This window comes from Haemorhous mexicanus, chromosome 8, assembly GCF_027477595.1.
Source record: "Haemorhous mexicanus isolate bHaeMex1 chromosome 8, bHaeMex1.pri, whole genome shotgun sequence".
Classification (NCBI taxonomy): Eukaryota; Metazoa; Chordata; class Aves; order Passeriformes; family Fringillidae; genus Haemorhous; species Haemorhous mexicanus.
Window position 1 is genome coordinate 22886374 of NC_082348.1, and position 27691 is coordinate 22914064.

Consider the following 27691-nt stretch of genomic DNA (forward strand, 5'->3'; position numbering starts at 1 on the left):
AGGTCACAGAGCTAGGTAAGATATAACTCAGATTATATCTATAAGTGCCCAGTCTATATGGAGTAGAATTGTACTTCTACATGTCCCAAATACACTATGATTTGACTGTTAATGAATAGGACAATTGTCTTTCATTTCAAAACTATCCTTGAGGTTTTTTGAACTTTAATACCAAAAAGAAGAAAATCAACCTGTAGTCCTCAAATTCACCATTCAAGTAATTGAGTTCAATAAGATTCTCCTGATCATGACGTGAAATGGACTGCCAGCTTGTGTATGGTCTGTGTGCTGCTTTCAAAAATAAGCACTTTGAAAAGGCTGCCTTGCACTGGGCAATACCTGAAAATACCAGTTCAGGAAAGGTAAGCAGTGCATAGGGTAATTCTTTATGAAGAAATTCAGACTTGATCAGTACTGTGGAGACATGAGCATGGCACAGTTCTAATTCCAGCAACACCTCTGACTTTCTTGTCTCATGACTCAGTCACTGGTGACCCAGTAGGACTCCTCCTGTGACAGTGTCCTGGCTGCCCTGGCATTTGCTGCTTTTAATAACAGGGTTTGTGTGTTCTGTGCTTTCTGTTACATGCTGGGTATATTCGTCTGATATCATCCCTTTGTAATGTGACACTTAATTCACATTCTAATACAGCAGCACAGTTCATTTGTTCTAGTTTGCACACAGCAAAATTACATCTCAGGTGGTTGCTAAGCTCTTCTCAGTACTTTTAGATTAGCTGAGCTCTTCACATTTGAACTGTAGCTCTGTATTAATACTTGACTTGTTTACAAGAGTCCAGTGTTATTAGAGATGGAGAAAAATTCTGATTTTTAAATTAACAATAATTCATTGCACATAGAAAGGTTTGACATTACAGCAGGATAAAGCTGTGTAATCCTTTATTTATGCAATTATAGTAAAAGCCTTTCCTGATTTTTATGCTGCAGAAAACTAAATGCCACTGTCAGATCTCTCAAACCAGGAGGATGTTCTTAGGGCAGGAAGGATATACCAGAATCTCACAGTGTGAAAAAAACCTAACAAGATGTTGTCTCACAAGATATTTGAGGCTAACATACAAATATGGCATATGCTGTAAGAAATACTGCTGTATCTTCACTTGGTGAGAAATCAAGTTCCCCTCCCAAGTACTCCATAATATCAAACAAATGAAATTATTCAAAATCACACATTGAATAATTATACTAGCATCCTAACTTATTCTGATAATGTTTTTAGGTGTTCATAATAACAATAACTATTGTAAAAAAAAAATCACAGAAAATTTACAGTATAGAGGCAAGAAGAGAAAATCAGGACAATTAACTGAAGAATAAGGGTCAAATAATAGAATATGGCATGAAAAAATGTCATGGATGGAGACTGCAGGACATGTTCAAGCACCTCGTGTGAGCCAGTGTCGTGCAAAGGGACCAAGGGATGAAATACATGGACCATAGATGTCAGAGATCTTTATAGTTGCACAGATCATGTGTTTGCACCTGTCACAGAGCATCTGAGTAGTGCTTTATGGTATGTGGATCATCACATTGCTAATGCCTGTAAGACAATATAATTCCACCAGCAGGAGCACATGTCATTTCTCCTTAGTCACTGCCGAGGTCAGAGACACTCAGAGCAGGGTGTTGGGTCTCTGGTAAAGCTGTCTCAGGGGTTTGCTTGGCATTTTGCACAAGAGAGGGTGTTTGAGTAGTATGTAGACTGGAGAAATCAAGTAGCCTTTAAATTCCTTGGTATCTTTAAATTGCACAGGCAACTTATATTAATCCCGCCTTGTGCTGACATCATGATCACCATCCACATCTATTTCTTAGCATTCTTTTCTGCCCTCTTCAGTGGCCACTTGGGCCTTGATTTTGAGCTCTTAATCCCCCTCCTAGAACTCTGGAATTAAGTAAATTTAAGTGAAGCAGAAATACAGCTTAGCTAGAGTAAAGCTTAACAAAATGTCTTGGAAGAACTAGCATAAACCCTGCTTTTTGCACCCTGACTTCTAATTCTGCCCAGTCATCATCCCAATGAGATTATTCTTCCCACAGCCACGTGAAGTTCCCTTATTAACACAGTATTTATTTTTATGCTTATACATTTCAAGGAGCTGTTCAGCACCATATATTATGGATATATATCCATATTTCAGCACTCCTCTTTACCCATTCGTACCAGATTATGATCTGTGAAAAGAGTCATCATGTTTCTTAGCACAAACATTAGAAAACAAATTAGTGCTAAACAACAACAAATCTTGGAAGAATGAATCAAAGCCTTACCACTAATGTGAGCCTCAAAGGTTGCGGCACTACCCTCCAGTGCCACAACACTTTGTAAGGGCTGTGTGAATGTTGGTGCTTTCGTCGTCATCTTTACAGGCACTCTGCAAGCAAAAAACCCCCATAGTTAGATATCAATGGTGAAAATCTTAATATATCCACACACTCCTTGCAAGATTTTAAGAATATATGCAACTATTCTCTGAACAATTTACTCTTCTCAGTTTTAAATCAGAGCGACCTGGTGAAATGCGAAGATTGTGGGTTTTGACAAATTTGTCTGTCAAATTACTCTTGGAATGTGCTTGGCTGAATTGCATGGGAAACCATTATATTTAGTGGAGCTGTGTTTTGGCACTGCAGGTATGCAGCAGGAGACAAAGCTCTGCTTGACTCTCTGTGTGACCTTCCACAGGTCATTCAGGCTGCCTCTCTTTGTCTACTAACTTCTTTTACCTGACAGGAAAAAAATTCCCTGTATAATTTTAAAAAATATTTTGCTGGTGCAAAATATTTGCATTCTGCAATGACAACTAGGTCACTAAGAAGCAATTGAAAGAAATGTGGTAATCTACAATGTATTTAGCTTAATAATGCCAATGCCAATGCATTATCAATAATACTAATACTAATACTAATAATTTCTCATTATTAATAATGCAATAATGACAAAAATGCCAAAATACTCTAATTTAAAAGCACTCTGTAAGTAGTGAATAATTTCACTTCACAGAAGCCTATTGGCAATAAAGATGCAGATAAAATTCTCCTGTTTCTTAGAGAGTATCTAAGTGGAATTTTGAGTATGGAAAGACAGCCATCTTCGAAATGTGAGCTAGGATATAAAGTAGCCACTGACACTGATGGCTGGAACAACTGCAAAGCCATATGAAATCTGAAAGAAAGTTTGCTTTCTCTTGCTATGCCACAAGATCTTACTTTGAAATAATAACTGCCATAGAAAAGCTTGTGTGTTGATATTTTATATTTGTATGACCTATTTACTAACTGATGTTGAATTGTGCAATTTTTAAAAAGGTAGCTATTATTTTCTTAATATTATCATACATCCATTAAAGTTACATTTTTTCTCATTAAAAAATTTTACTCAGAGCATGTCTGGTATCAACAAACAGAAAAATCCCACAATATTTCAAGGCAAATTTACTCAAATATTAACTTCCATATACTTTTGCTCTTGTGCCTGATTTTGGGACAGTCCCAAGCTTAAATTAAAAATGAGAAAGTGGAGTTTCTTTCACTATGAGTCAAATTTATTCTACCTCTCACAGGGGTGAAAATTCTTCATTACATGTGCTCCTTCATAGAAATCAGGGCCTGATGCATGCATGCAATAAGGGCATAAGGGCAGAACTGGATATTGAATTGGAATTTTCAGGTTCAGTTATGACTATATTTTGAAGCTCAGCTAAAAGAAATGGGAATAATTTTACAATACAATTAAACATGAAAGCTCATATACATACATACATACATATATATACATATATATATATACATATATATAAATATATATATATTTATATATATATATATATATATATATATATATGTAGTTCCCAGAAGAGATCAGAAATAATTTAATTAAGGCTAATTTCCATCGAGATCCCACAAAGTTTCTATATTTCATTGTCCAAGCAAATTCTGGTGATGAAGACCTGATCTTATAAGGCTTCTTGTATAATTAGAATTGGAAGTATGCATCTAAAATGTCATGTTCCAGAAATAACCTTTGCAGCCATGAATGACAGCAGACAAGTGTTCCAGAGCTGCCGTGTAACTGATACCTTAGCAGTTGTTTTCCTTAAAAAGTCATCAGCACTTAGCTGATACCATGTGCATTTTATCAGAGCTATTCTTGGAGCTTCTCAGTTTATCTCTCAGCAGCATAACCTTGAACACTCCCAACAGAAAGGAGTTTTTAAGTTAAGCATGTTTCCATGCACTTTTAAAATCATAATTTATGTGGTCTTTAGCAATAAAATACACTGGAAAAAAACCTTTTTGCTGAGAGCTATCAAAGCTTACTCTAGAAATTAAGGCTATAACCTTGACAGAGCGTTTAAGTGTTTCATGTCTATACCCTGAAATCTACAACCCCCTGTGAGAAAATTTATAAAGAATAGATTGTATCAGAATTATTAATGGCTGATAAAACAGTTATTACACCAGCAGAAGCATGCCACTAACCTGATCTCTCAAAGTGCCTGCAAGAGTGGGCTAAGCCCAACGAAATCTTCTTGAACGACGTCCTTATCCAGAGTAAGATTTTTTTAGACAATCCCAGCATGAGAATTGAAGAGCCTCTAATCATAAAAACAAAACTACACAGTCTTGACGGTGTAGTTTTGTTTTTTTGCAATCCCTACACCCGAGGCGAGGCGGGGAATGCACGACTGCTCAGAAGTGCTAACATAGTTGTTTCGCTTTATATACCCCAGCTCTGCTGACACGTCTGCCTCATCATGTCACTGCCAGTTCTGATTGGTTTCCTGAAAGAAAGTTTCTTGTGAGAGGGGATTCACTCTCTGTAACCATACACCACCTGTTGGTTTTGATTGACAATGCTAATTTTGGAGGCACAAAAGGGATTCACTGAGGAAACCTCAGCCCTTCCAAAGCTTTTGATTTATAATTCGATTTAGTTTACCAAGTGCAGTTTACATTGTGAGTTTCCTAATTCATAATCACGAGACAAAGAAAGCAATAAAAAGCATTTTAACAGGGCATATGGACAAGTGAGATTCAGCCTTACTTTCTTTCATTATAAAACATCCAAGAGGCCACACCAAATGCATATGTCAATCACCAGACTAAATCAGTAAGCTGAGCTCAGACAAGTGGCTGCACACTATTGGAATACACCATTTAAACTGTTTTTTCCCTGTAACTTTGAATTGTAAAATTTTGTTTGTTAATATATAGATTTCATTCTCTAGGGTTGTTTTTGTTTCTTTCACAATTTTTCTGTTGGATGTTCCGAGCAGTTAAGCACCACAAACAGTAGCATACAATGTGCAGAAACACAGATTTTGTAAAGTAAATTAACAGGGACAAATACTGTCTTTTTAAGAAAGAAGATTTTAAGTCTAACAGCTTTTTTCTAGACCTGTGTAGGCCTTGTGCAGACCTCAGGCTGTGGAACAGCATATTGGCTTGTGAACTTCAGTAGCTCAGCTTTGTCACTATGCAGCTAATTGTGCCTTTAGAGAGGCTGCTTCTGAAACAGACATCAGAGTCAGGAGACTGCTCTTGTTCATGGCTGGAATGGGAGGTGTTTCTCCACACCACCTCATCTGCCTGTTTCTATCCCTGCCTGTCTAGCAAACTCTTTAAGCACATACCTGGCACATAAGACTACTTAAAATCAAGCATGTGCTTAGCTGGTTTGGTAAAACGAGATTTTATTCTGAGGTTACCAAGGTCCACATTGAAAAGGACCTCCCTGAGAACACCCAGAAAAATAAACACAGGTTGGAGTTTTGTGCTATCAGCTGCACTTGTGTTTGAAAACAACCTGAAGGAAACCTCCACCAAGAGAGGCAGAAAATGCCAAGGGGAGAGAGAGGGTTTCACTGCTATGATTCCTGCAAGGGAGTCCTAATGTTATCATTTGCAGATCTGAAAGAAATAAGAAACAACATATTGCTGCAATCTCATAAAATAACTTCAGAAATTTGATCTGAAAGTCAATTCATCCATCCCATAAGGTGGCAACCTCGTGGCTGCTCTTGGCATGCAGCAGTACCAACAGCAGCACAGACTGGAGGAGCAGTCTCTCCACTGGTACTACCTGGATCTCACAGTGGCTGAAAGTCAGAGTACTACAGCTCATTTTTCATTTCTTGTTGCAAATAGATTTCAGAGAGCCTAGTCACTCTGTACAAGACTTGCTATGACAGCAAATGCAACACTGTGCAACGAGGGGGAGCTCAATCTAGCTTGTATTAAATAAAATGTCCAAAGAAACTTGTGTAAAAGGTAAAAATTTCTATTTCTAAACAGAGGCCTGCTAAATTAGCAAACAGTTTTTTTTCTCTGTAGTTAAACGTTTAAATAAGGAAAAATCAAACTTGGAGAAACACAGGCTAGTATTTGCAAACTTCAAAAATGCAGCCGGCTTAATGATGGTGTCTAAATCAAATAAAAAATTAAAAAGTTTGTGAACATATGATAATTTTTGAATGACAGAAATATAAAACCTATCACTTTTGAAGTTTTGAGGTGGTCAGAACTTCACGTGTTTCCATTTCCATCAAGTCAACAATTACTGGTAACAATAATAGTTACAAGGGAAAAAAATTCCTGCATTCAAATAAAAACACATTGTATTTTAAAAAATAAGTTCCTTCTTTTTTTTTAACTTTTACATTTGCTTTAAATCATCTGTTTCCATTCCAACAAAAGTTTATACCTTCTCAATTTTTTGCTTTAAATACAGAAATGAAATTTCAGAACAGTGGAATATTTATCTCGTCTTCAAGGAAATAGGAATTACTTATCCTGCATGCCTTCTGTCACATTGATATCACATGATTTCTACATGTTTTCTATCACAGAGTGTACCCACAAGAAAAATCAGAAGGATTTTTCAGTCTTATTGTGTAGCTAAGACACTGCTGGTAAAAAAATGACATTATTTCTTTGCCCAAGCATCAAACAAAAATCAGATCCAGATAATGCAAAATACTTTTTTTTGTCAGGAAGACATTTAAATTGGGGATAGTGATGAAGATTTCAGCAACTGCTTCAGTCTGCTACTGCTTGAAGCATAAACTCTGTATTGCCAATGTTTAGTACATGTGGTACATTGTAGGCCCCAACACATTTAAGGAGTAGCAGGTGATATTTGACCCAGTGAAACATTGTGGTGTGGACACCTGCAATCTCTGTGTCAATCACCTTGATTAATTATAACCATTCTAATTACTTGATCCATGGAGCTGCTTTAATAAGGCCCACATGAAGGTGCCTTGAAAGCTGAAGACCCTAATCAGAGTTTAAAGTTTAAAATTCATTCTTTCTTGAACATTTAAATTTCTAAGTGCCACCTAAGCAAGTTTTACTGTGCTTTTTTGAGAGGAATTTCCTAACACTTTTTTTTTAAATCACAATCTTTGCTTTTGTTCATTATTTGTCCAACACTGCTAGTGTTGTATTACCAGTGTACTCTGCAGTAGCTGCACACCCAGTGAACATAGGTCCTGCTTGCTTTCCTGGTACCTTAGTCTATCTACAAATGCCAATTTGCAAACTGTGTAAAAAAAACCAAGTACCTTTCCTATTCCCTTCTCTCCTTCTATTTTTGCTGTCTCACTTACTTCTCACTTCTGTTCATTCCTATACAATAACTATTGGATCTCCTTTCAATTACTATTTTCATTTTACTCCCAATCAGATATGCAAACCAAGAGAGCCATGAAATAGAACTTCACACAAAACTTCTCACTGAAAAAATGCTGTCCTACATCCTTATAGAACTAACAAAACAGAACACAAAATATATTTATATATTATATTCTTGTTTAATTTCCAGTTTTCCAAGTATACTTCAGAAAAAAATTACTTTCCCTTCTCCTACCCGCTTTCTTTAAGCTTAAAAATAACTAAAAAAATTTAAACCATTAAACCATTAAATCTTGATTTAAAATCAAATCACACTTCCACCACCCTTATCAACTTCTCTTTCCCTGCTAATGCTACAAACAATACTTTGCAGCAAAAACTTTAGAACCTTAAATACAGGCTATTAATTGGATTGTGTGCACAGGAATATCCACGTTTGTGTGCTGCAACTGGCTTTTGAAAGGCTGCTGCCTTTTCAGGTGCTTAACTGAGCCACTGTAATTGAATATGCAAGATACCTCAGCCTTTTTCAATGCAAACTAAAACCTGCTTGCAAAAAATTGTTTCTGAAGAAGGCACTTTCAGGTCCTTCCAAAGTAGAAAATGAAACTAAGGGACTAAGTGAGTTTTGAAATTACTTGGTCTGTTTCAAATGGGAACACCTTACTGGGAACTGCACATTATCAGGGTTCCTATCCACTAAATTCATGTTGATAGGAGACATATCATCTCCTCTGAAATGCCTAAGGAGATTTACAGATGTCACTTTTGACAAAGTTTCCTTGTATATTTTTTCTTTATGTATCACCCTCATATATTTATGTACATGGAACAAGGAAGAAAGAAAAACATTTGCCTTCTCAGCACTTCACTTTAGAGAGCAGGACCTACTAACAAAACCTGCACCCAGAGTAAAGAACATACTGATTAAATGTTCCACTTCCTTCCACAAAACAGTAATTAACATCATTGGACTGGGAACAAGTTTTATCCAACATTGAGACAGTCCTTAGCACTTAATAGATACATATATTTCATCAATTTTGCAAACCTTTTTAACAAATCTGTGGACATCTATGATTTGAAAAATGAAAAGAAACAAACACACCATTTTTCATAATGGATCCATTCTCTGGGAACACTTGAAGCAGTAACTGTGTTACTCATTGGCCAAAGAAAGCTGATAGATCTTTATTTATTTATAAACACCACTTTCTACTATTTTGAAAGAAAACCATAAGAAAGAACAGATGCACAGATTTCTGATTTACCCCATGTATTATTTAAAGAAACATTGGAATTTTATTTTCTGAGTTATGTTTTGTGAATCAACAGAAAAAACCCTTAAATATTAAATTTTTTCTCCTAGTCTAGCATTCGAGGAAAAGCAAAAAGAACCCAATACTTTAAATTTGGTGAGCATCCAAGATCAATCAGTGTTGAATTCTACACTGCCATTTTTACAAAATGAATTTCTAAATAGGAAATCATATATGCCATACCAAAAAGTTCCAGCTGAGAAAAGAACATTAATTTTCGGGGGTTTCTAATCTGGAGGGGAAGAATGGGATAGACATCTGATATATGCTTTTTCAGTCCTCTGAATGTGAGTACAGTTAAGAACACAATATTTTCTATGACATCTCTAAATCTAAATAACTCTTACAAATGAGGGGCTTAGTTGGGAAAGGTAATTGCATGGGATCTGTAAGATGTTTGACACTTGTCTTCATTCTATTTTGGAAAAATCTGTGAGAGATGCAGAGCAAATATGCAGAGCAAGTACCTCAGCCTGCAGCTACTATATTTATGTGCACATATACATAGCCTTGTGACTCTTCTGCAGGCAGGGTGCCACAGACTTTTCCATAACGTCAAGCCAGTGATTTATGTGATCAGGTGAAGACATGTACATGATATTTTTTTTCCAGCTCATTTCCTCTCTCTGCCTGTACTTTAACTTGGAGGTAAATTTAAGTTTCTGCTATCCAAACTGCATCCTGATGGAGAAAAATGTCTAATGTTTAAATATTATGATTTAAGAAATTCTTAAGTATGTTACTTCAGTGCCAATTTTGTGCACATGACATCTACTTGGATGGAGCACAAAAATGCTGCACTGCTTAAATCCCTATCTGCTCCCAGTGAGAAGTGTGAGTGCATTGCAGTGGTATGCCAGACCAGAGCAGGTCTAATCAATGTGCATGTACAGAATGACAGAATGCTGGACAGCATGGAATTGCACAGTACATGTGGAATCTGTGTGTGTCTGTGGTGTTGGCCAAGCCACTGAGAGCACACTGAAGCAGAAGTCCCAGGAGTGTGAATCATTTCACAAAATTTTCAAAAGTAAGACTTTGAAAATCTGAGTCAGATGGATCAAACTCAAGAACTGGTTTTTGTTTTGTTTACTGTTGTGGCAGCCAAACAGCCATCCAAAATGGAGCTTTTCCTGAACTACCTTTTCAAGTGGATGACCCTACAAAAGTCCTTGTTTTTCTCTACAAGAAGCTTTGCAATGAATTGGAAAACACACCTAAACTCTGAATGCAAGAGATGGAGATGAAGGTAGTGCTTGGTCATGCTAATGCCTGGTGTACAGTCTAAAAGATTCAGTTCCAGTTCAGGGCTTTTTAAATACCTTGAATAGACACTGTGGTTCTTCTGGAACTCTGTTAGTGAAGAGTCCTTGGCTAAACTAAAAATGTGCTTTGAAGGTAGCGCAAGCATCTCTTCATAGTCCTCTCCTTTGAACTGCAATGGCAGGCACCAGCTGGAAATGGACTGCATTGTCCCACTAATCTGGTCCTGAAAGCAGAAGCATTGTGGTGGAAGACTTCTCCATTAGGCTGACTTAGAGACTTGCTCTTCCCTGAAGACACTCCTGCTGCTAAGCAAGCATTAGACAAGGTTTGCCAATATAAGTAACCACTCCTTTTGGTGGCTGACCTCCAAAAAATGCCTCAAAGGAAATTAGAGATATGTTACAAATATGACAATTAACACTCTATTTAATAAACTGAAGAATTTTGTAGTTTTAAGATAATTTTGTTTTAAATCCTAATTCTCTGTATTAGCTACTGGGAAGACCTATTGATGCAATTAATACCACTGAGGGAATTTGTAGAAGACTACAATAGTGGGTGCTAGTGAATCACCAAGGAGATCTGCAATTTTGAAGGAGAATGTTTCTTTTCTCCACCATCACCTTCTGTTAGATTTGCCCAACAATCCAGAGCAAACCCAAAAGAAATCATAAAACACTGTCTAATAAATGCTGTGCACAGGTGAATTTTAATAATTTTTTATTTGTAAAGAAACAAAATACAAATTTGAATCTAGATTTATATTGGATAGCACCCAAAATTCATCTTCTCCTCACCCATGGCCAATACCTACTAAAGGACACAGCAAACAACACAAACATTCTCAGGAATCAGACATCTTGCAGTTCGGTCCATCTTCTGTTCCCCTGCATCAGGCAGAAGAATGGGATCATGTCTCAAATTGAAGTTCATCTCCTATGGCCTTTCAAGTTCCAGATGCACTCCTTGAAACCAGAGTTTCTCTTTAAACCTGTTTGAAAAAGGTCAGTTAATATTGCCCATATTTTTAATGGTGGCTCAACAGTTCTTCGTGGTTTTGTGAAAATAAAATATTAAAGATCAAATACACAGTGATTACAGAGAGAACATAAAATATTCTAAATCTCATCTTACTGACCAGAAGACACTAGCTATAAACAACAGAAGATAAGAGAAAAAATTAGGATAAATCTAACCTTTCCATACAGTCTACATGTTTTAATCCTACTGAATTCTCTATGTGACTTATGTAAAATTATGATCTTGCATATAATTTTTTACTTAGGAATACCTGCCATAGTAAAGCAATATGGAAAAAAAACCCTGAACAAAATATGTGGGGTCAGTGCTTCATCAGGGGGCCATGAAGCAAAGTGTGCAGGCAGCTCACAAGGAAAAGGACAAAGCTTTTGAATCAACACATGCAAAACTTTCCTTTATGTTTACAAGTTGTGATACATCTAGATAGATAAACCTCAGAAATTTAAAGACAAAAATGCTCTTTCTTTTTTATCAGAGCCTAAATTCATGAGGTGAGATTTCATCCTGTGCTGAAACTCACAGGGATTAGTGACTTCATGTATCTCATTTATTTAATCTGACATTGCCCAGTGGGAAGCATTGTTATTTTCAATCAATTAATGAACAACAACAGTTCCTGTCTAATTAGGCTTGCTACTTATGCTTCTACTTGCCTAGAAAACCTCTCTTATATATTCTGTTCATGAAACTTCATGTAGCTACATCAATTTGCACTTCTGTAATACTTTGTGTTTTAAACTCTTCAATCTTATATTGATATTTAGATTATGACTATATTTTTAAAAAAATATTTCACTAAACATAAATACTTTGCACTGGCTCAATTTTCTAGTGTATGAGTAGTTCTTTGATCTAATAATGACATATCCTTTGATGAAGAATTAAGTGAAAAAGGGATTCACATGTTATGCACATTACATATATTGCCATGAAATTCATAGATTAGGAAGGGTGTTTGAGGTGTGCTTTGTAAATTAAGGTCCTCTCAGTTGTTGCAGTAGTAGGAGTTGCAGCATGGAGTGAGGTGCAGGTTACCTTACTGGAGTACATTTAGCCACTGGCCTTTCTTTTCCCTCATGTGGTGTGTCCTGGGCTTGTACTAGCTCCCTTGGGGTGACATTCACTTCTTCTGAAAAGTATCCATCTTCACATTCTGGTTTAGCCTGAGTTACACTGCAGGTGCTGGGGGGTTTATTTTTCTCTGAAACAAAACATGTACATTAGCTGCTCGTGTAGCAAGGCAAGAGGGTGCCAGAAAGCATGCAGCTGGCAGGGCGAGTCACCTATCACTGTCACAAAAGCAGAACAGTGTGCCTTTCCAATTTCATTGCTGGCAACACAGATGTATTTCCCAGTATCAGCAAGGACTACGTTTCTTTTTAAAAGGTAATAGGTATCTCCTAATTTCTCAATCTGTAAAACAAGAGAATGCACACAGGGGATAATTAGTACCATAAAGCAATATAAATTACCTTTCTCCCAAGAAAGATTTCAAGAACATTAAAACATACACTGATATCTCCAGTTACCACTTGGATGTCATTCTTTGTCCAGCAGACATGTGGCTTGGGCTTTCCATGTATAGTGCAATGCAGGATTAAATCATCTCCTTCATGCAGAGTTCTATGTCCAAACTTTTGTATGAAGTTTGGCTGTTCTCCTTGTACTGAAAAAAAAATTAATCAAATCAATATTCACTCTGTTTTAAAAGACACAACTAAAGCAACTGAAGAAAATAATCTGTTCTAGTTAAATTTATCATTTTGAAAGCCAGAGAGAGCCTTTACTGATGCCTGGAACTCAGGTTAACTTGTTTGCAAGACAATTGGCATGTATCATTTATCTATCTAATATAGCATTTGTTAAAAAACATGGATATTAAGCACCCAAGAATTTCATGCATCAGCATATGGTATTAGTTCCATGGAAGTGATAAAGAATCACTTTATCACTTTAAGGGTGTCTTCATATGGAGAAGGAGGAAGGGAGTGTAGGTTAGGTATGTGCCTAATGTTGTTTGGCATGATATTAGGCAAGTCTGTGTGAATTATTGTTTCAGTGAAGGCAGAAGATTAATTATTCCACACAAATTTAAAGTGACAAAGTCATGAGAGCAAATTTTGTAATTTAGTGCATTGTTGTACATCACACTTTCATCACTTCCCCCCCCCCATTATTTTAGTTTTAAAAAATGCTATTGAAAATATTTTTTAAATTGATATTTGTAACTAATGAAGAGCAGAACAATGCCTCTCTGCTACTTTGATCACATCATTATTTTGGCCATCATTAATACTGAAACCATGTGCTACCACATCATCCAGTACAAATTTGGTTCAGATGAAGGATGGGCAAGTAATTGCTTTTCTATTGCAATACCCAAAGCACATGAGATTGATTTTGTGCTAACTTCATGCCAGCTGAGGAAGGACAGATGACACCTGAACCACTACAAGGACTGATCAATACAAATTAACCCATCAAAATTGAAGGAATTTTGATCATCAGCATCAGTTTGCACTGCATAAAAGCATTGCTTTCTGTGAGTTGTAACTTAATGAGCTGTAAAGCTGGATTTATTGAATCATTGTATACCACCTGAGGTTCCACTAATATTGCACCTATGAGGTTACAGTAAAAGGAGAAGACAAGCTCAGAACTAAGTACTCTTGACACAGGCAATATAAAGCAGATGTTACCACGAGAAGAACACACAAAGACATCCTACAACAAAAATTATCTTTTTGCATCTCTATCACATAATGAATGTGTCCTTCTTCCTCTTTAATATAAATTGTACCACATTTCCAAAATATTTGACCAAAGTTATCACTGAAATGTGTGGTAAATGACAGTTTGGAACAGCCATGCCACATTTACTCTACTGTTTAAGGACAAAAATCTTTTCTTTATGCTATTAAGAAATAAAATCAGCTTATCTCACACAGGTGCCTATCAACTTCTAAACCCAAATATACTGAACCAAAGGCTTCTATTGCCAATTGTGGGCCTGCTGGCATCACAAGGCAGATGATTTGACCAATGTATTGATAAATTCACTTCTTAGGTGAGTTCTTAGTTGCAATAAGCTTTCAAGCTTAGCTGCTTCTCTATTTTTCCTAGGTACTGCAGGACTGAGGCACCAATGCAAAGCAGAAGAATGTAAGTTTTACTCTCCCATATTTGTGCTAACCTTGTGTGACCTCTGTCTTAGCCAGCCAGAGCAGCTCAAACAACTCAGTTCTCAGGTGTTGGAGGTCAGCATGTGCAAGCTGCCACCCACATTGCATTGCATGCACCTGAAGCCCAGAAATTTGAGATCTCCAGCTACACTTGAAGCAAGAGAACCAAGTTCACACCCTCGCCTACTCTTTGCAGGCAGTTAGCAATAGGTCACAAATAGAACATGATTAGCTTGTATTCCTGCAGAAAACATTAGGTGGGCTTCAACCACTCCTTGGGATAATTTTGGCTGGATTCCATTACTTGTGCAGTTCAGATTACCTGTAGTCCCCCTAGTCGTAGTCATGTTGCATCTCATACCAGAATGATTTTTACCATTTAAAAAAAAAAAAAAGCTTAGTGGAAAGGTGACAGCAATAATGATTGGACCACATCTTGACTTTATATCAGTAAGGCAGAAGAACTTTTCCCATGATATCATAACAAAAACTCAGAAGACAATTTGTTAACTGCAAATTATTTCTTGGCTGGACATCCCATAATGTCCACATTCACAAAGGTTTGAAAGATCAGATCCGTTCCTCCACTGTGGGAAAAAATAACCAGGCAGCCAGTGGTACTGAAATATCACTCTTAGAGCTTCAGACAATAATTTTGTCAACTATTAAATATTCAGTGAGTTATCTGTAGGAACCAGTAGAGTTATGCTGCAAACTGGTGAATAAGCACTGAAAAATCATCAACCTGGAGCAATGCAAAAACTGCAGGAGAAATGTGCACCTTGGTCTGTCTATCACACAGCCTTCAGCCCTGCCTGAAGTCTCTCTCACACACAGGTGTGCAGGTCAAGCCAAATTGGTTTTATCAGCCAGTTTTTAAATTAAATTGCTTCACAGTTATTCTCAATCTATTTACTCTAGGCATGTAATTTCCAGTCTCTGGTGTCTTGAAATGTGATATTAGCAATTTTATGAACTTCCCCTGTCTTATCTATGAATTTAAGCTAGGCAGATTCCCTCCATGCTGCTTAGAGACTTTGGATTTGCTCACCATTATCTAAATCAACAGTGCACTTTATTGTTTTGAGATTTTGTCTCAGTCAAGCTCCTAACACAAACAGAAGGGTTCCTTCATTAGGAATATTAAGCAGGTCTCGTGACCCAATTGATCTGAAATATCCATAATCCCAGAGCTCCTTGAATACCATGGGTAGCCTCTTTAAAGTCTTGGCAGTAATTTTTCAAGACACAGCTCCTCTAGACCGCAGCAATAATACACAGACAAAAATGACTCCTTTGCCCAAGAAAAGTCTCCAGAGAAAGGTGCAGAGTTAAGCATAGCTTACCAGTCATTTGAGAGGAACTCACCTTCTCCATGGCAGCTCCAGCCACATCTGATCCAATGTGGGTAATGACTCATCCTCCCTCTGCCTACTGACTCAAACCTGCGACCTCAGACAGGCTGCTTCTCTTGAAAAATTAAAATAATTAATTCCTTTCCCCCTCCAAATTTAGGCACCTTGTGTAAACACCCCTTCACACAACTCCAGGTCCTGTAGTCAGGCAATACCTTTCACCATTTTCTTAAAGGGTGTCTTCATTTGGGGAAGGAGGAAGGGAGTGTAGGTTAGGTATGTGCCTAATGTCTTCTGAGGATGGTGGGACTGAGGCTTAAATCTTCTCTATAAGGGAGCCATTGGGAAGATGTAAACATTTTGGGATCCTGAGATAACTATAGGCTCAAAACTGTGACTGCAATGAAGGGAAATCAGAGCTGTGAACCAAGAAAGAACCAGAACCATATTCTGGTTCAGAACCTTATTCCCTGCTCTACAGTATGGTTAAAAGAAGGAAGAGGTAAAGCATGCATAGTATAAACAATTTAAAAAACCAGTGAGGGTGGGAAGCACCCTAATCTTAAGATTATTGCTGCAACAGGAGTGTTTTTTTCCTTCAAAGAAATACTACTGCATAATGAGACTGAATCATTGTCACTCCTTTCTTTTTTTCCTTTTTTTTTTTTTAGATTATCTAACCAGAACACAGCTGGAATTTTCCAGTAATTTTTTTTAAGGACTCATTTGAGTCCTTAAATAAAGGGTATTTAAATCCAGACTGCCAGCACAGCAGTAACCAGTGTTGATTATGTCTTTGTTTACAAAGCAGAACATTAAAACCATGAGATTTTCAGAGTCCTGCTGTGAATCCAGTATCTCTAATCACTCTCTTTGAAATCTTGTTTCTTGCAGCAATTAAAATTGTGGCTGATATCCACCCATTAAAAACGGTGCATTTAAAGCTATTCCTGATTGAAAATAGAAGCAATAACACACTCACAAAATCAACTTTTGTTTACCTAAAATTCACAGAAACAGTCAAATTCCCAGAGGAAATTTTTAACAAATGAACAGACAAAGATATTATATACTTATACAATGATTTATTAAGATCTAAATTACCTTTATTATAAAATGGAAAATACACTGCAGGAAAACAGGTGAAATTTATACCTGAGAAAATTCCTGTGAATCTACATTTTTGGGAGATGACTGAACTCAGAAAGTGGTTCATTAAGGGTAATACCAAGTTAGTGTGAACTTACTGTGCTCCCCCACCTGTTCACCACTTCCTCCTCCTGCTCCCTCTCATTGCTGGGAGGTTATATCATGAGAACTTCTCCTTTTTCAAAGTTACAGGAATTTTTTAAACGTTGCAGTCACTAGGCCAAAATATCTGACCCTCAGCAAATACAATATCTATTCTTTTCATAGCAGGCTACACGGTAAAGGGTTTACTTCATTCCAGCAAATTATGCAGGAGAAGGCAAATATTTCCTCTTTAAACCTTTCCCACAGCAATGCAATTGTAACACGGGAGCTGGTGATCAAAAAATGCAGGGAAAATAATGCAGCTGTTTATCAACTCTTTTTACTGCATAAATACAACAAATACTGAGGCTAAAGAATGAAGTTATATTTGAGGATTTATAAGTTGAGTCTTCCACTGGCACAATTAGATCACTGTTATGTAATAGTTAAACATATCAGAACTTTAATTAAAAAATACATTTGTGGTTGTCCTTGCCAAGAAGGAAATACAAACTGTAGGTGAACAAAGTATTGGTTTGGATTTACTGTTTTGAAGATAAATGATAATTCTGTTTGACTGACTTTTCTGTTTTGTTTTTTTTTTTTTTAATTTGAATACACTTTTGGATACTTCCCCAATTTGGTTGATCCTGTTTGAAATCAGTGTCTTGAAAATTTTAAATGAGCGCAAATGCTCGCTTCATTAATTATTAACTTTCTTGTCTTATATGAACAATTTAGGGGATAATTAGAAATATTTGTATCTTTAACTTTGTAAGAAGGCAGAGAAAGTATCACAGACATCAATTTAAGCAGCATGGAATGTTGGAATGTTTCATTTTGTAAACATTTGTTCTATTGTGTGCTAGATGCCACTTACACAAATCCTGATGGCTCTGGGTCAGTTCTGTAGCACAATCCCACCTTTACTGAACTACTGCAGCTTTCCTTTGTGGAGACTGTATGCTGGGCTGAGACAGATTTAAATCTGATCTATGTTAGTTCAATCATGAATGGTATGATACCTTTACTAAAAAGCTTTGTCCTAAAAATATTTTTGTAAGCTACAAGCAAACAGGTGGGTGGAAAAAATGCATTCTATGTTTAAAAAAAATTCCAACGCCTTTCACATCCCATCCCGAGAGAAGACATATCCCAAAATATACAGCAATCTGAGCACTCTACCTGGCTAAAACCTACAACCATTAAAACTGTTTCCCATGCTTTGGAATGCCTATATATTTAAGAAAGCAAACCTCAGCCTCAGATTCTAGAAAAATCTTCATAAACTTTTTATCTCAAGATCACTATGAGAAAGCAGAATAAACACAGAATGCTGGCAATAAAGAAACAAGCCATATATCCATTTTGCCATAAAAAGTGGTTTGGAACATATTGTGAAAACGCAGTGTGAGAAAATAAATTCAACATGTGACAATTAAGTCGGGTGCAGTCAATATTGTACTTATTTTGTGAATAGCCAGTACATTAGTGATACACTGATATAGATGACACACAGCACTATCCAGTCAATTCTTGCAATAGGTGGCCTGTTACCTTGCACGTGAAGAATGGCACTTGAGGAGGTAGTGCCGTTCAAATTTTTAGCCCGAGCAACATAGAGGCCAGCATCTTTATCACACACCTTCTGAATGAACAAAGTATGCTTTGTCTCCTTCTGTAAAAGCTTTAAGTGCTCATCTGCAGTCAGTTTCTGGCCCTTCTTGTACCTGAAGCAGAGAGTCAGTTTGCAAGTCAGAGTTTTATCACTGCATGCCACACAGAACTTTGCAAATTCAGACAATCTCCGTAACGCTGCAGCGACAGCAAGAGACAGAGAACTGCTGTCCTCTCATGTCTCAGTTTTAAACTCGGTCTGTCAGTATGCAGGAACAGTTAAACAATGCAAACTACTGGATAATACTTTCTTAACAGTAGAAAATTTGGTTCTGAAAATGGGTTTCACCAGACAAGTCTCTCACTGCAGTGTTTGAGAGGTAACATGAGGGCCTGGGCCCTCGGTTCTGCACTGAGACCTCATTTTTGCTAATGAGGTCTTGAGTCAGCCCACATCCAACTCTTGTGTAGGCTCTAAAGAATCAGCAAACAAACTTTCTAAACTTGTTCTGACAGCCAAGAACCTTCCTCCATCCCAGCCCACTTAGCATTGACCTAGCTCACATCATCAAACAGGATACAGCAAAGCACCAGGGGTTACTTCTGCAAACTGGTGCCATATTCTAGCACTTGGGGATCTGTCACCAGGTATTGGTATTGACTCCTGATTTAAAAATGGAAATCAGAGGAAATTCTAGCTCTCCTTGCACCATGATGTTTCAGTGTAGGCTACATTTAACCCAACACAAACATGAAAATGTTTTTCCACGTGTATATCCAAAGAAATTTCTATACCAGTACAAAATACATGTTATTGGTGATTTTTAAATTAAAAACATATTTTTTTTCTGTTTGCATGAATTTCTAATTTGCAAAATTATTAAAGACAATCTGTCAATAGTGTATATATTTTTGGCTAAATTAATGCTTTCTTACAAAAAAATGGATATCTTGTTTCACCAATAATACTCCTCAGTCTGTACAATACTGATATTTAAACAAGGTAACTTTATTGATACCAACAGAGTATAGCACCAAGGTTGCAGTGTCCAGTATTCTTCTCAGTGCCACCGAAAAAAACTCAGTTTAACAAAAACGTACAGTTTAATTCTTTAAATGTGTAATAATAATATTAACATAGATTTTTTCCAGTAAGAGGCATATTTAATTTTAATACATTAAAAGAAAGGCCTCCATTATGAAAGACTAATGGAATAAGTGGAGAAAAGACAAATGAGGTAAGATTGGAGGAATACATGCCACAAGATATAGAACTATGAAAGAAATCTTGAAATCCTGCCCCTCTTTCAGTCCCTATTCCCTTTGGCAGGGAATTTTTTGAGTTTGGATGTTTATATTACATCATCTGTATTTCTCACAAATCCAATAATAAAGTGATCTAAATAGACACATAGCAATTAAGAGAGAGATAGACCATGCACACCAATATATGATATAAAGCTGATTCTCTTAGTGTAGCTATTTAAGTGGCGTTTTTAACATGTAACCTTAGTTTTAATACCTGACTTTCACATATGTGTAAATGTGTTCTCATCTACATCGTGGCTATATAAATATTTCAGTGTGCATGCACATCTATGTGTCTGTCCATATGTAGTGCCCAGAGCCTGGGAAAATGCAGGTGAATTTATTTAGAGTAAATCTTAACCATGCAATGATTTTAAGAAGGCATTGAACAAGTAGATTACCATATTCCAGAATATGAAAAATGTATGATGGTTTTGCTTGAAAACACTGGATGTGTTTGCAGTACTTTGATACTCTAATTCCTAAAATTTGGTACAGAGAGATTATTTCAAGTTGGTTAATCGTTGAAAACAATTCCGAATGTGGAAATCTTGCAGAAGTGAGGAGTAGAAAGGATACAAGACATTTATTCTAGCCTACAGATTAATTGATTTGGTTATGAAAGGTTTGTGGTGGCTCTCTACCAGGTCTATTTACTACTTCTCATTGCAAGCTACCCACCATGTCAGTGTAGGCTCTGGGAATCCCGTTACTTCTACTTCCAAAGTTACTGGAGAACCTTCCATGACGGTTTTGTTAGACAGAAGCTGGGAGAAGTTAGGAGCCTGTCCAGTTAGGCTGGCCATGCTGTTCTTTTCTGAAGAACTTTTAATCTCTTCTCGGGTAACCATCTGCCTCTGACAGCTTCTGGTGGTGTCTGGTTGAAACACGAAACCTGAGAATGCATCAGGCAGAGCATGCAGCCTGTCCGGGGGTTTAGTACAGTTATTCAAGGCATGCAATTTTTCTTGTGTTTCTGCCATGCTTTTATGGAGTTTAAGGTGTTGTAAATGTGCTTTGCATGTTTCACTCATCATGCTAGCTACTGGTTTGGCTTCTATAGGGCAGGAAGCAGTGCTAGTTTCAGATATTCCTTGTGAGCTACAAGTCAAAGGAGATTCTGCTCTGACTTTGGGACCAGAATCCGTAAAAAACTTTTGAAAGTGATCTGATGGGCTTTCCATTCTATTATTTGTAGCATCAGCAAAAGCAGAATTTGTTAAGAGGTCAGGTGCTTCCATCAGTTTTACCGTTCTAGTGGTTTTCTGCATTTGCAAGCTATAGGAACTGACATGCAGGCTATGAGAACTACAGCAGAACTGCTCTTCTAGCTCTGTTTCAGAATGTAAGAGGTTGGATTCTGGTGTCTCAGAAAGCGGTGGCAAAGATATATCATCAGGTGATATACACTCATATTCATCTCCAGAGGGTGTTTCTTCTGCCAGGAATTCAGTCTGTAAACTATCCTCCTTGGCTGAGGATGACAGCTCTGTATCCTGTGAAACAAGATCCTCACCAGCTGGACAGAGAACTGAAATATCAGCCAATATATTCCTCTCCTCGAACTGGGAGGGGAAAGAAGAGAAAGGAAAGAAGAGAAAGAAAAACAAAAAAAAAGTTATCATTCAATACATCCCCTTGTCATGCAAAATCTAGCAACAATATTCTAATTAAGCTTGATGTATTCTGAGAGGCAGAAAGAAATGGGGCAAAAAGCAATTGATCAGAAAATGTTGCAGCAGCTTATTGGAATTTCAAACTGCTCAAATAGATTCTATGAAATATTATTATAACTGTGTATAAGCATTTATTATAACAGTAACAATAAAACAGAAAGTGCCTTTCCATTAATAAAGGGCAACCTGTGGATTTCCTGTAGCTTCTGTTTATATGAGCATTTGCAAGGGAAAGGTGGTGGAGGAGGAGGAGTAGGTGGCCTAATCCCCCTAATTTAAAGGGAACACAGTTACATAGAAATAAAAATATATTAACAGCCGAGTTGCTGGACTTTTTCCTTTGAGAAAAGGGATTGTCAGTCATGTTCAAGAGTTAAATAATATAGCCAGCAACTCTATACATTTTCAAAGCATTTTATATTTCCTTCTTTTTTTTTTTTTTTACTTTGCCAGCTGTTAAAAGATCCTCTCAAATATTAAAAGAACAGCAATGTAAAAATTATTTTTATGTTAACTTGGATCCAGAAAATAATTGTTCTCATCATGTTTGAAAGAGAATTGGGTGAGGCATAAGTGCATTAATTTTAATCACAAAGCATCAAAGTCATCTGCTTTGTTAATTACTTCTCTGCCACTTGATTTTTGTGTGAATGTAATCACATACTCAGATTGATTTCATTTGTACAAAGGCTCTCAGCAAAGTTGTGCATGATGTTTCCTTAAGCCACTCTCTCATTGCTGAGTTCTATACAAAAGTATGTAATCTACTAAGCACAGTTTCTATAAACTGCCCACTCAAATAAATTGGGTGATACACTGAATTTCATTGCTTTCCAAAACAGGTCTCTTTGGCAGTATCCAGTACAAGAGTGTGGTGGTATATTTGTTTTGGTTTTCTTTTTCCTTTACTGCTCTAACAATTTAACAATTAGTGAAAAAAAGTTTTAAACACCCAGAAATAATAGAACCTCATATGTGCCCTGGTTCTTTAGACATGTTAGTTTTAATATAGATGCTTTTCCAAGTTACTGAATTTGTTATTTCAAAGCAATGTGATTCATGCCAGGCCTACGAAAAAATGACTGGAAGCAGGCTGGGATTTGACAGTGTCTATTTTACTAAACAATTCAACGTAAGATGAAGTTCATGTTTTACTGTAAAAATGTTTCCCACAAGCATCCCCTGATGAACTCTGACCCCTAAAGAGATGGAAGAAGACACTGGGGAAAATGCTGTGGAAAAAAATGACAGGTGAGCTGTGAGTGAGCAAGCTGCCAGATAGGCTTTGGCAGCATGGGACCAAAAAAGCAGGAGGATCAATGTGCCATGAGAAGGCCTAGCACACTTTTAAGAGGGTTACATTTGAAGCAAATTAATACTGGGAAAGCAGTTTGCAGAAGTACAGACAAAATTAGAGATTGCTGGCCCACTATTCGCGGCTCTAGTGAGGTGAACCTGCTACTTCTTCAAGTGAAGTATGGAGTGATGAAAAGGGCAGAGGCATCACAGCTGCCACAATCCTCATATGATATTTGCTGTTTTGCATACCCTTGACTTCTCTCCTTGGCAGCTGAGACTCAGCCTGATGAGGACTGACAAAGCTGGGGCTTAGCAAAACAGAGCTTTGGACACCGGCTGAAGAGATTCTCCTGAGGGAAGCTCTTTGGAGCAAAAACTCCACAAAACTTGGAGTGAAATCTGGGCTCTGAGTCAATGCTGAAGCTCCCACTGACTTGGAATGGAGGTAAGAAAATTAATTAGGTTTAATTTTGGCTCATCAGCAGATTACAGGACATTTTGTATTGAACTGAAGGGAATGATATTAGTTGAGTTTCTACAAAACATCCCTGTTCAATATCTTGCAGTATTTGTCAATGTTAGGAGTTTGCAAAATGGAATTTTTAGATCTCTAAATCTGTTACCAATGGATCCTACCTTTCTCAGGACTTAAACCAACTCCAAATTATCAGACTATTTTGCAAAGGAAATTATTTACATTTATGTCCAGGATCCCAGGCCTTCAAAATATTCTTTAAGCTAAAGTAATTAATTTCATAAAACATAGATCTGGCTTTGCTTTTGCCTGTATTTCTAATATTTCTTTTATTCATTGATTATTTGTAAACTTTAATATTATTTTATTGTATATCCATGAATAAAAGATGTTTGTCTGTTTGGATTTTTATCATTCCAAAGGCATACTCAGTCTTGTCTTATGTTTTGTGAATTGTCCTCAACATGGATGCAATCCCTACTCTGGATTATTTATGAGCTCTGATGCAGAGAATCCTGGCAACTGAAATCCAATCTGAAGTGTTTTGAGATGAGGATAAAGATGATTATTTGACGGTGAGTTCTGTTGTTTCTTCTGTAGTGTCATACCAGTATTTCAGCAAATTATATTTGACATGATGTCCTACTGAACTGCTGAGAGCTGCAGTTGTGTTCCATCACTGTTTCTGTTTGCTGTTATTCCCACTGTTTTTAAACTGAATCAATGTGCTCATTTTGTCAGGTTGTTGGTAATACTGTGAATGAGAATATAACCAAAACTTACCACTCCTCACTTTTGATACACAACAAATTAAGGAGTAGAACTCCCTTGAGAGTACAAAGTGATGCCCATCAATCTGATTAAATGTAAATTAATATGAACAACACATACTTGTTTAGTGCCTGTAGGAGACAGAGCATTGCTTCTCTTCTCACCAATGCTTTCTGAATTTGCAAGCAATTCACCTGGTGCCATCTGAAAGAAAAATGTTTAAAAATGTTTTAAATTTTTTCTAAACTAAGACTTTAATAATTCAGCAAATAATCATCATTTCCACCATTATTTAGGTCAAATTCTGAGCTATGTTTCTCTCATAGACTGTTACTTGTAAATCAAATATTTTCCTAACTCGTGTCTAGGCATCATAAGAAGCCTAGGGCTTTGGGCATATTATCAGCAGTCCCCACTATTACTTCTTATGTACCCTTAAGTTTTATTTTTAAAGGAGAGAGTTCAAGGAGAATTTCTCTTTTTCCAGAAGGAGGAATGGTCACAAGGAGGACCTCTACATTAAGAATGCTGTGGCAAAGGAAAATTGATAAAAGATAACAAAAGAAACAGTTTTTAGAAAACAAAAGGATTTATACAGGCATGTGAAAAATGCTAGAAAATAAAAATTCGTAGGGGAGAATATGTGGACTGGATAGAAGGGAAAGGGGTAACTGAAAATAAAAACAATTGACCAAGACTTCACTGATAACACCCATCCAAGTGGAGGCTTTAAGACTGAAAAACAAGAACCTTTCTAGCAATGCACAGAGCCTTTTTAGACAGAGTTCTAGTTATTAAAAAAACAATTAACTGAACTAACCTGCTGCTTTTGCTCCACTTCTTTAACAGTCTCACATGCTTCTTGACCATTTCTTTCTTCATTTTTAACAGTAATCAGCTCTTCAGAAAAGCCAACTTTCTGCCATGGGAAGAGAAAATTAAGTAAGTTTATGCACAATAAAAGGTAGGAATTGTTAGCTCTACACTGATTTATGCTCTGTACAACAGAGAAAACACCAAAGTGAAAATCTGTCATCAGCACAGGTGTAAATTGCTTGTGGCAAAAAAAATGCAGCAAAACCCAATTAATTCATTCTTGGACAAGCAATGACAGCATTTTTTGAAGCTGACAGGATCTTTTCTGAGGCAGAGAAACTATAGAAGACTATAATTCTTGAGCATATAAGACTGAAGAATTCCAGCAGCTAATCAAGAATCTGAGGAATATGAACCAATTTATACACAGGCTCAGTAAGGGGGAATAAAGGATTAAGTGATAGTTATATGAAAAAAAGAGAACAAACAACAATTTCAGAAAAAATACCAGGATTGCAGGAAAACAGTTCTAGGGAGGAAAGAAACATTTGGGAGTGTCTATAATCAAAATTCTTTTAAAGGTGGAAAGGGAAGAATGCATAAAACATAGAAACAGAAATCTGGACAACCATAATGTGTTTAATGAAGACTTGATAAATCCTTCAAAACTGTCCTGGAGTCTACCATAGATTTCAAAGAAGATAATAGTGACACAAGATAACAAAAGCCAAAAGCTTTACAATTACCATTTTGTGTCTTCCATATCTTTAGATACCCAGCCAAAAGTTATAGTCTTAAACAAGTTTCTTATAAGAAAGTGCTGCATTATTAGTTTGCTATTCTAGCAATAAACAAGTGAAAAATTCCTTGAGATCTTTTCAGTCTATTTTTTTTTCTTTTAGGAAGAAAAAGTAGTTTTAATTTTTTACTTGAAAAAAATCAGGTTTTTCTCAGGGATTCAGCAGCCATATAAAATTAGGAAAGATTATGCAATACATTTCCCCTTAATTTGTCATGAAGTGAAACTCAATTTATAGTCATGGCATTCCATACAGATGGCACAGGCAGTCTGCTGAATTATTTGTTCTTCCTAAGATACAGACATTGACTGTTGATATATTCTGGAAAAGTTCAATAAGAGTATTAGTTTTTAAATCTTAGAATACCACATAAAGTAAAAAAAAAACCCCACAACAACCAAAAAGCCAACAACAACAACAAAAAACCCCATTTAAAATAGTTGCGGAATTATATTGCTAAAAAATTCAATGATTTCGTGGAAATTACTCAAAATAAGGTAGTAAAATTAGTTTGAAGTTCCACTTGTCTTGGAAAGATCATACAACATTGCTGTAAAAAGATGAAAGGTTCAAGCCCTCTTCTGACAGAACCTGGGACAACTGTCCTGCACACAATGGTGTTTATGAAATACAGAAATGGGGAGGAGAATGGGCATTTATGGTGAGGTTTCTTTATGGTCACAGTGCAAATCAAAGCCTTCTTCCCACTCTCCTAATGACCTTTGGAATTCATTGATATTTTTGGCATCTCTTACTCCTTTAAAGTGTATTAATGCATACTTTGAGTGTTTGTCAATTTTGTAGTATATTTCCATCAAAGAAAAATGAAGCAGTGAACATTCAGTGCCAACAAAAGCAGGGTATTTAGACATCTTAATTTTTTCACCTTCACAAAATAAACTCATCAGCTGCTGCTGCATGAAGGAGAATTTTCAGATATTACTCTGAGAATGGAGGGGGGTGGAGGAGACAGCCTTAATTAACTACCCCATCACCAGTCTTCCATAATTCCTCCTCAGTTAATGTTACATTTAAATACACCTAGAGCAGTTTATCAGAACACGAAACTAAAAATGCTGCTCTCATAAATATTTATGTAAAAGCAAATATTTTCTAACTCAAATGGCTTTGGCTTTAGCACAATTTGTTTTTCAGGATGTCTTTTCCAAGAGGGAGCCAAGTGAGGTTGGTTGGCATTTTGTAACTCTGCAGTTACCTATATTAGAGTCTCAAAGGAAGAAGTATGAAAAAAAAGTGTTTGTCTATATACTCAAATAAAATGTGACATTTTCTCTTAAAGGTTTCTTGAAAGGAGTAACTGTTCTGAAAGAAGCAAAGAAAAAGAAGCTCAGAAGAAATATGTAGTGTCCAAACTAGTAGCACTTCATTGATTCCTTACAATCATTACCTAAATTAACAGAAGAGTGAACAACTAAGAGGTAATTCATGCTACCATAGATGATCCTCACTAAAAGCACTGATTCAGACACCAAGCAGGATAAAAGGGTGCAGATGCAATGCATTCTCCAGGTTAGAAAAACATACCTTTATCTCCTTAAGTTCTCTCAGAGATCTGCACAACCCATCAACAGAACTCATGATTTCTTCATACTTTAGTACAGTTTTTTCTACATACTTCTTTCCTTCTTCAATCCCTACAAAGGCAAAAACAGCATGAAAGTAGAACAGAATGCCTCAAACAGACCTGCAAAAATCCTTGTAATTTGCTTCCTCAAGGGACTTCAATAAACACATTTTTCAATAAACACATTTTTCAATAAACACATTTTTCAATAAACACATTTTTCAATAAACACATTTTTCAATAAACACATTTTTCAATAAACACATTTTTTTCTGTGTTTTGTTTTGCT

General features: G+C 36.6%; 3 protein-coding genes and 1 long non-coding RNA gene across 9 annotated transcripts in view; 1 reads left to right on the forward strand and 3 right to left on the reverse strand.

Moving 5' to 3' along the window:
* Positions 1-4709, reverse strand: part of TTN (titin) — a 236589-nt gene extending 231880 nt beyond the window's left edge. The window contains exons 1-2 of the mRNA XM_059852303.1: positions 4504-4709; positions 2293-2396 (exon numbers count right to left, since the gene is read on the reverse strand). Of these exons, the coding sequence (XP_059708286.1) occupies positions 2293-2383 (91 nt within the window). The 5' untranslated portion in view covers positions 2384-2396; positions 4504-4709. The remainder of the gene's footprint in view (positions 1-2292; positions 2397-4503) is intronic.
* Positions 4710-10947: 6238 nt separating this feature from the next.
* On the reverse strand, positions 10948-26179 carry LOC132330617 (coiled-coil domain-containing protein 141-like). Of its 3 annotated transcripts, XR_009487360.1 has the most exons (6): positions 25022-26179; positions 24322-24405; positions 20662-21545; positions 12797-12951; positions 12321-12698; positions 10948-11235 (listed from the first exon to the last, which is right to left on the reverse strand). XR_009487360.1 is itself a non-coding variant. In XM_059853196.1 (4 exons), the coding sequence occupies exons 1-4, from the start codon at positions 25235-25237 to the stop codon at positions 18521-18523; spliced, it is 1449 nt and encodes a 482-aa protein (XP_059709179.1). In that variant the 5' UTR covers positions 25238-26179; the 3' UTR covers positions 12972-18520. The 3 variants fall into 3 exon arrangements, 1 of the variants encoding a protein (XP_059709179.1); XR_009487359.1 differs by having other exon boundaries at positions 12321-12951; XM_059853196.1 differs by lacking the exons at positions 10948-11235; positions 12321-12698; positions 12797-12951 and adding an exon at positions 12972-18785.
* On the forward strand, positions 23167-27631 carry LOC132330618 (uncharacterized). 2 transcript variants are annotated; one of them, XR_009487362.1, is made up of 4 exons: positions 23167-23400; positions 23853-24005; positions 25093-25165; positions 27118-27631. It is a non-coding gene; the product is annotated as an uncharacterized LOC132330618 (long non-coding RNA). The 2 variants fall into 2 exon arrangements; XR_009487361.1 differs by having other exon boundaries at positions 23170-23400; positions 23863-24005.
* Positions 27138-27691, reverse strand: part of LOC132330616 (coiled-coil domain-containing protein 141-like) — a 44872-nt gene continuing 44318 nt past the window's right edge. For 2 of the 3 annotated variants that reach the window (XM_059853193.1, XM_059853194.1), the window contains exon 22: positions 27140-27472. In XM_059853193.1, the coding sequence (XP_059709176.1) occupies positions 27300-27472 (173 nt within the window). In that variant the 3' untranslated portion in view covers positions 27140-27299. Of the gene's footprint in view, positions 27473-27691 lie in introns of all 3 variants that reach the window. The other variant, XM_059853195.1, reaches the window with a different exon arrangement.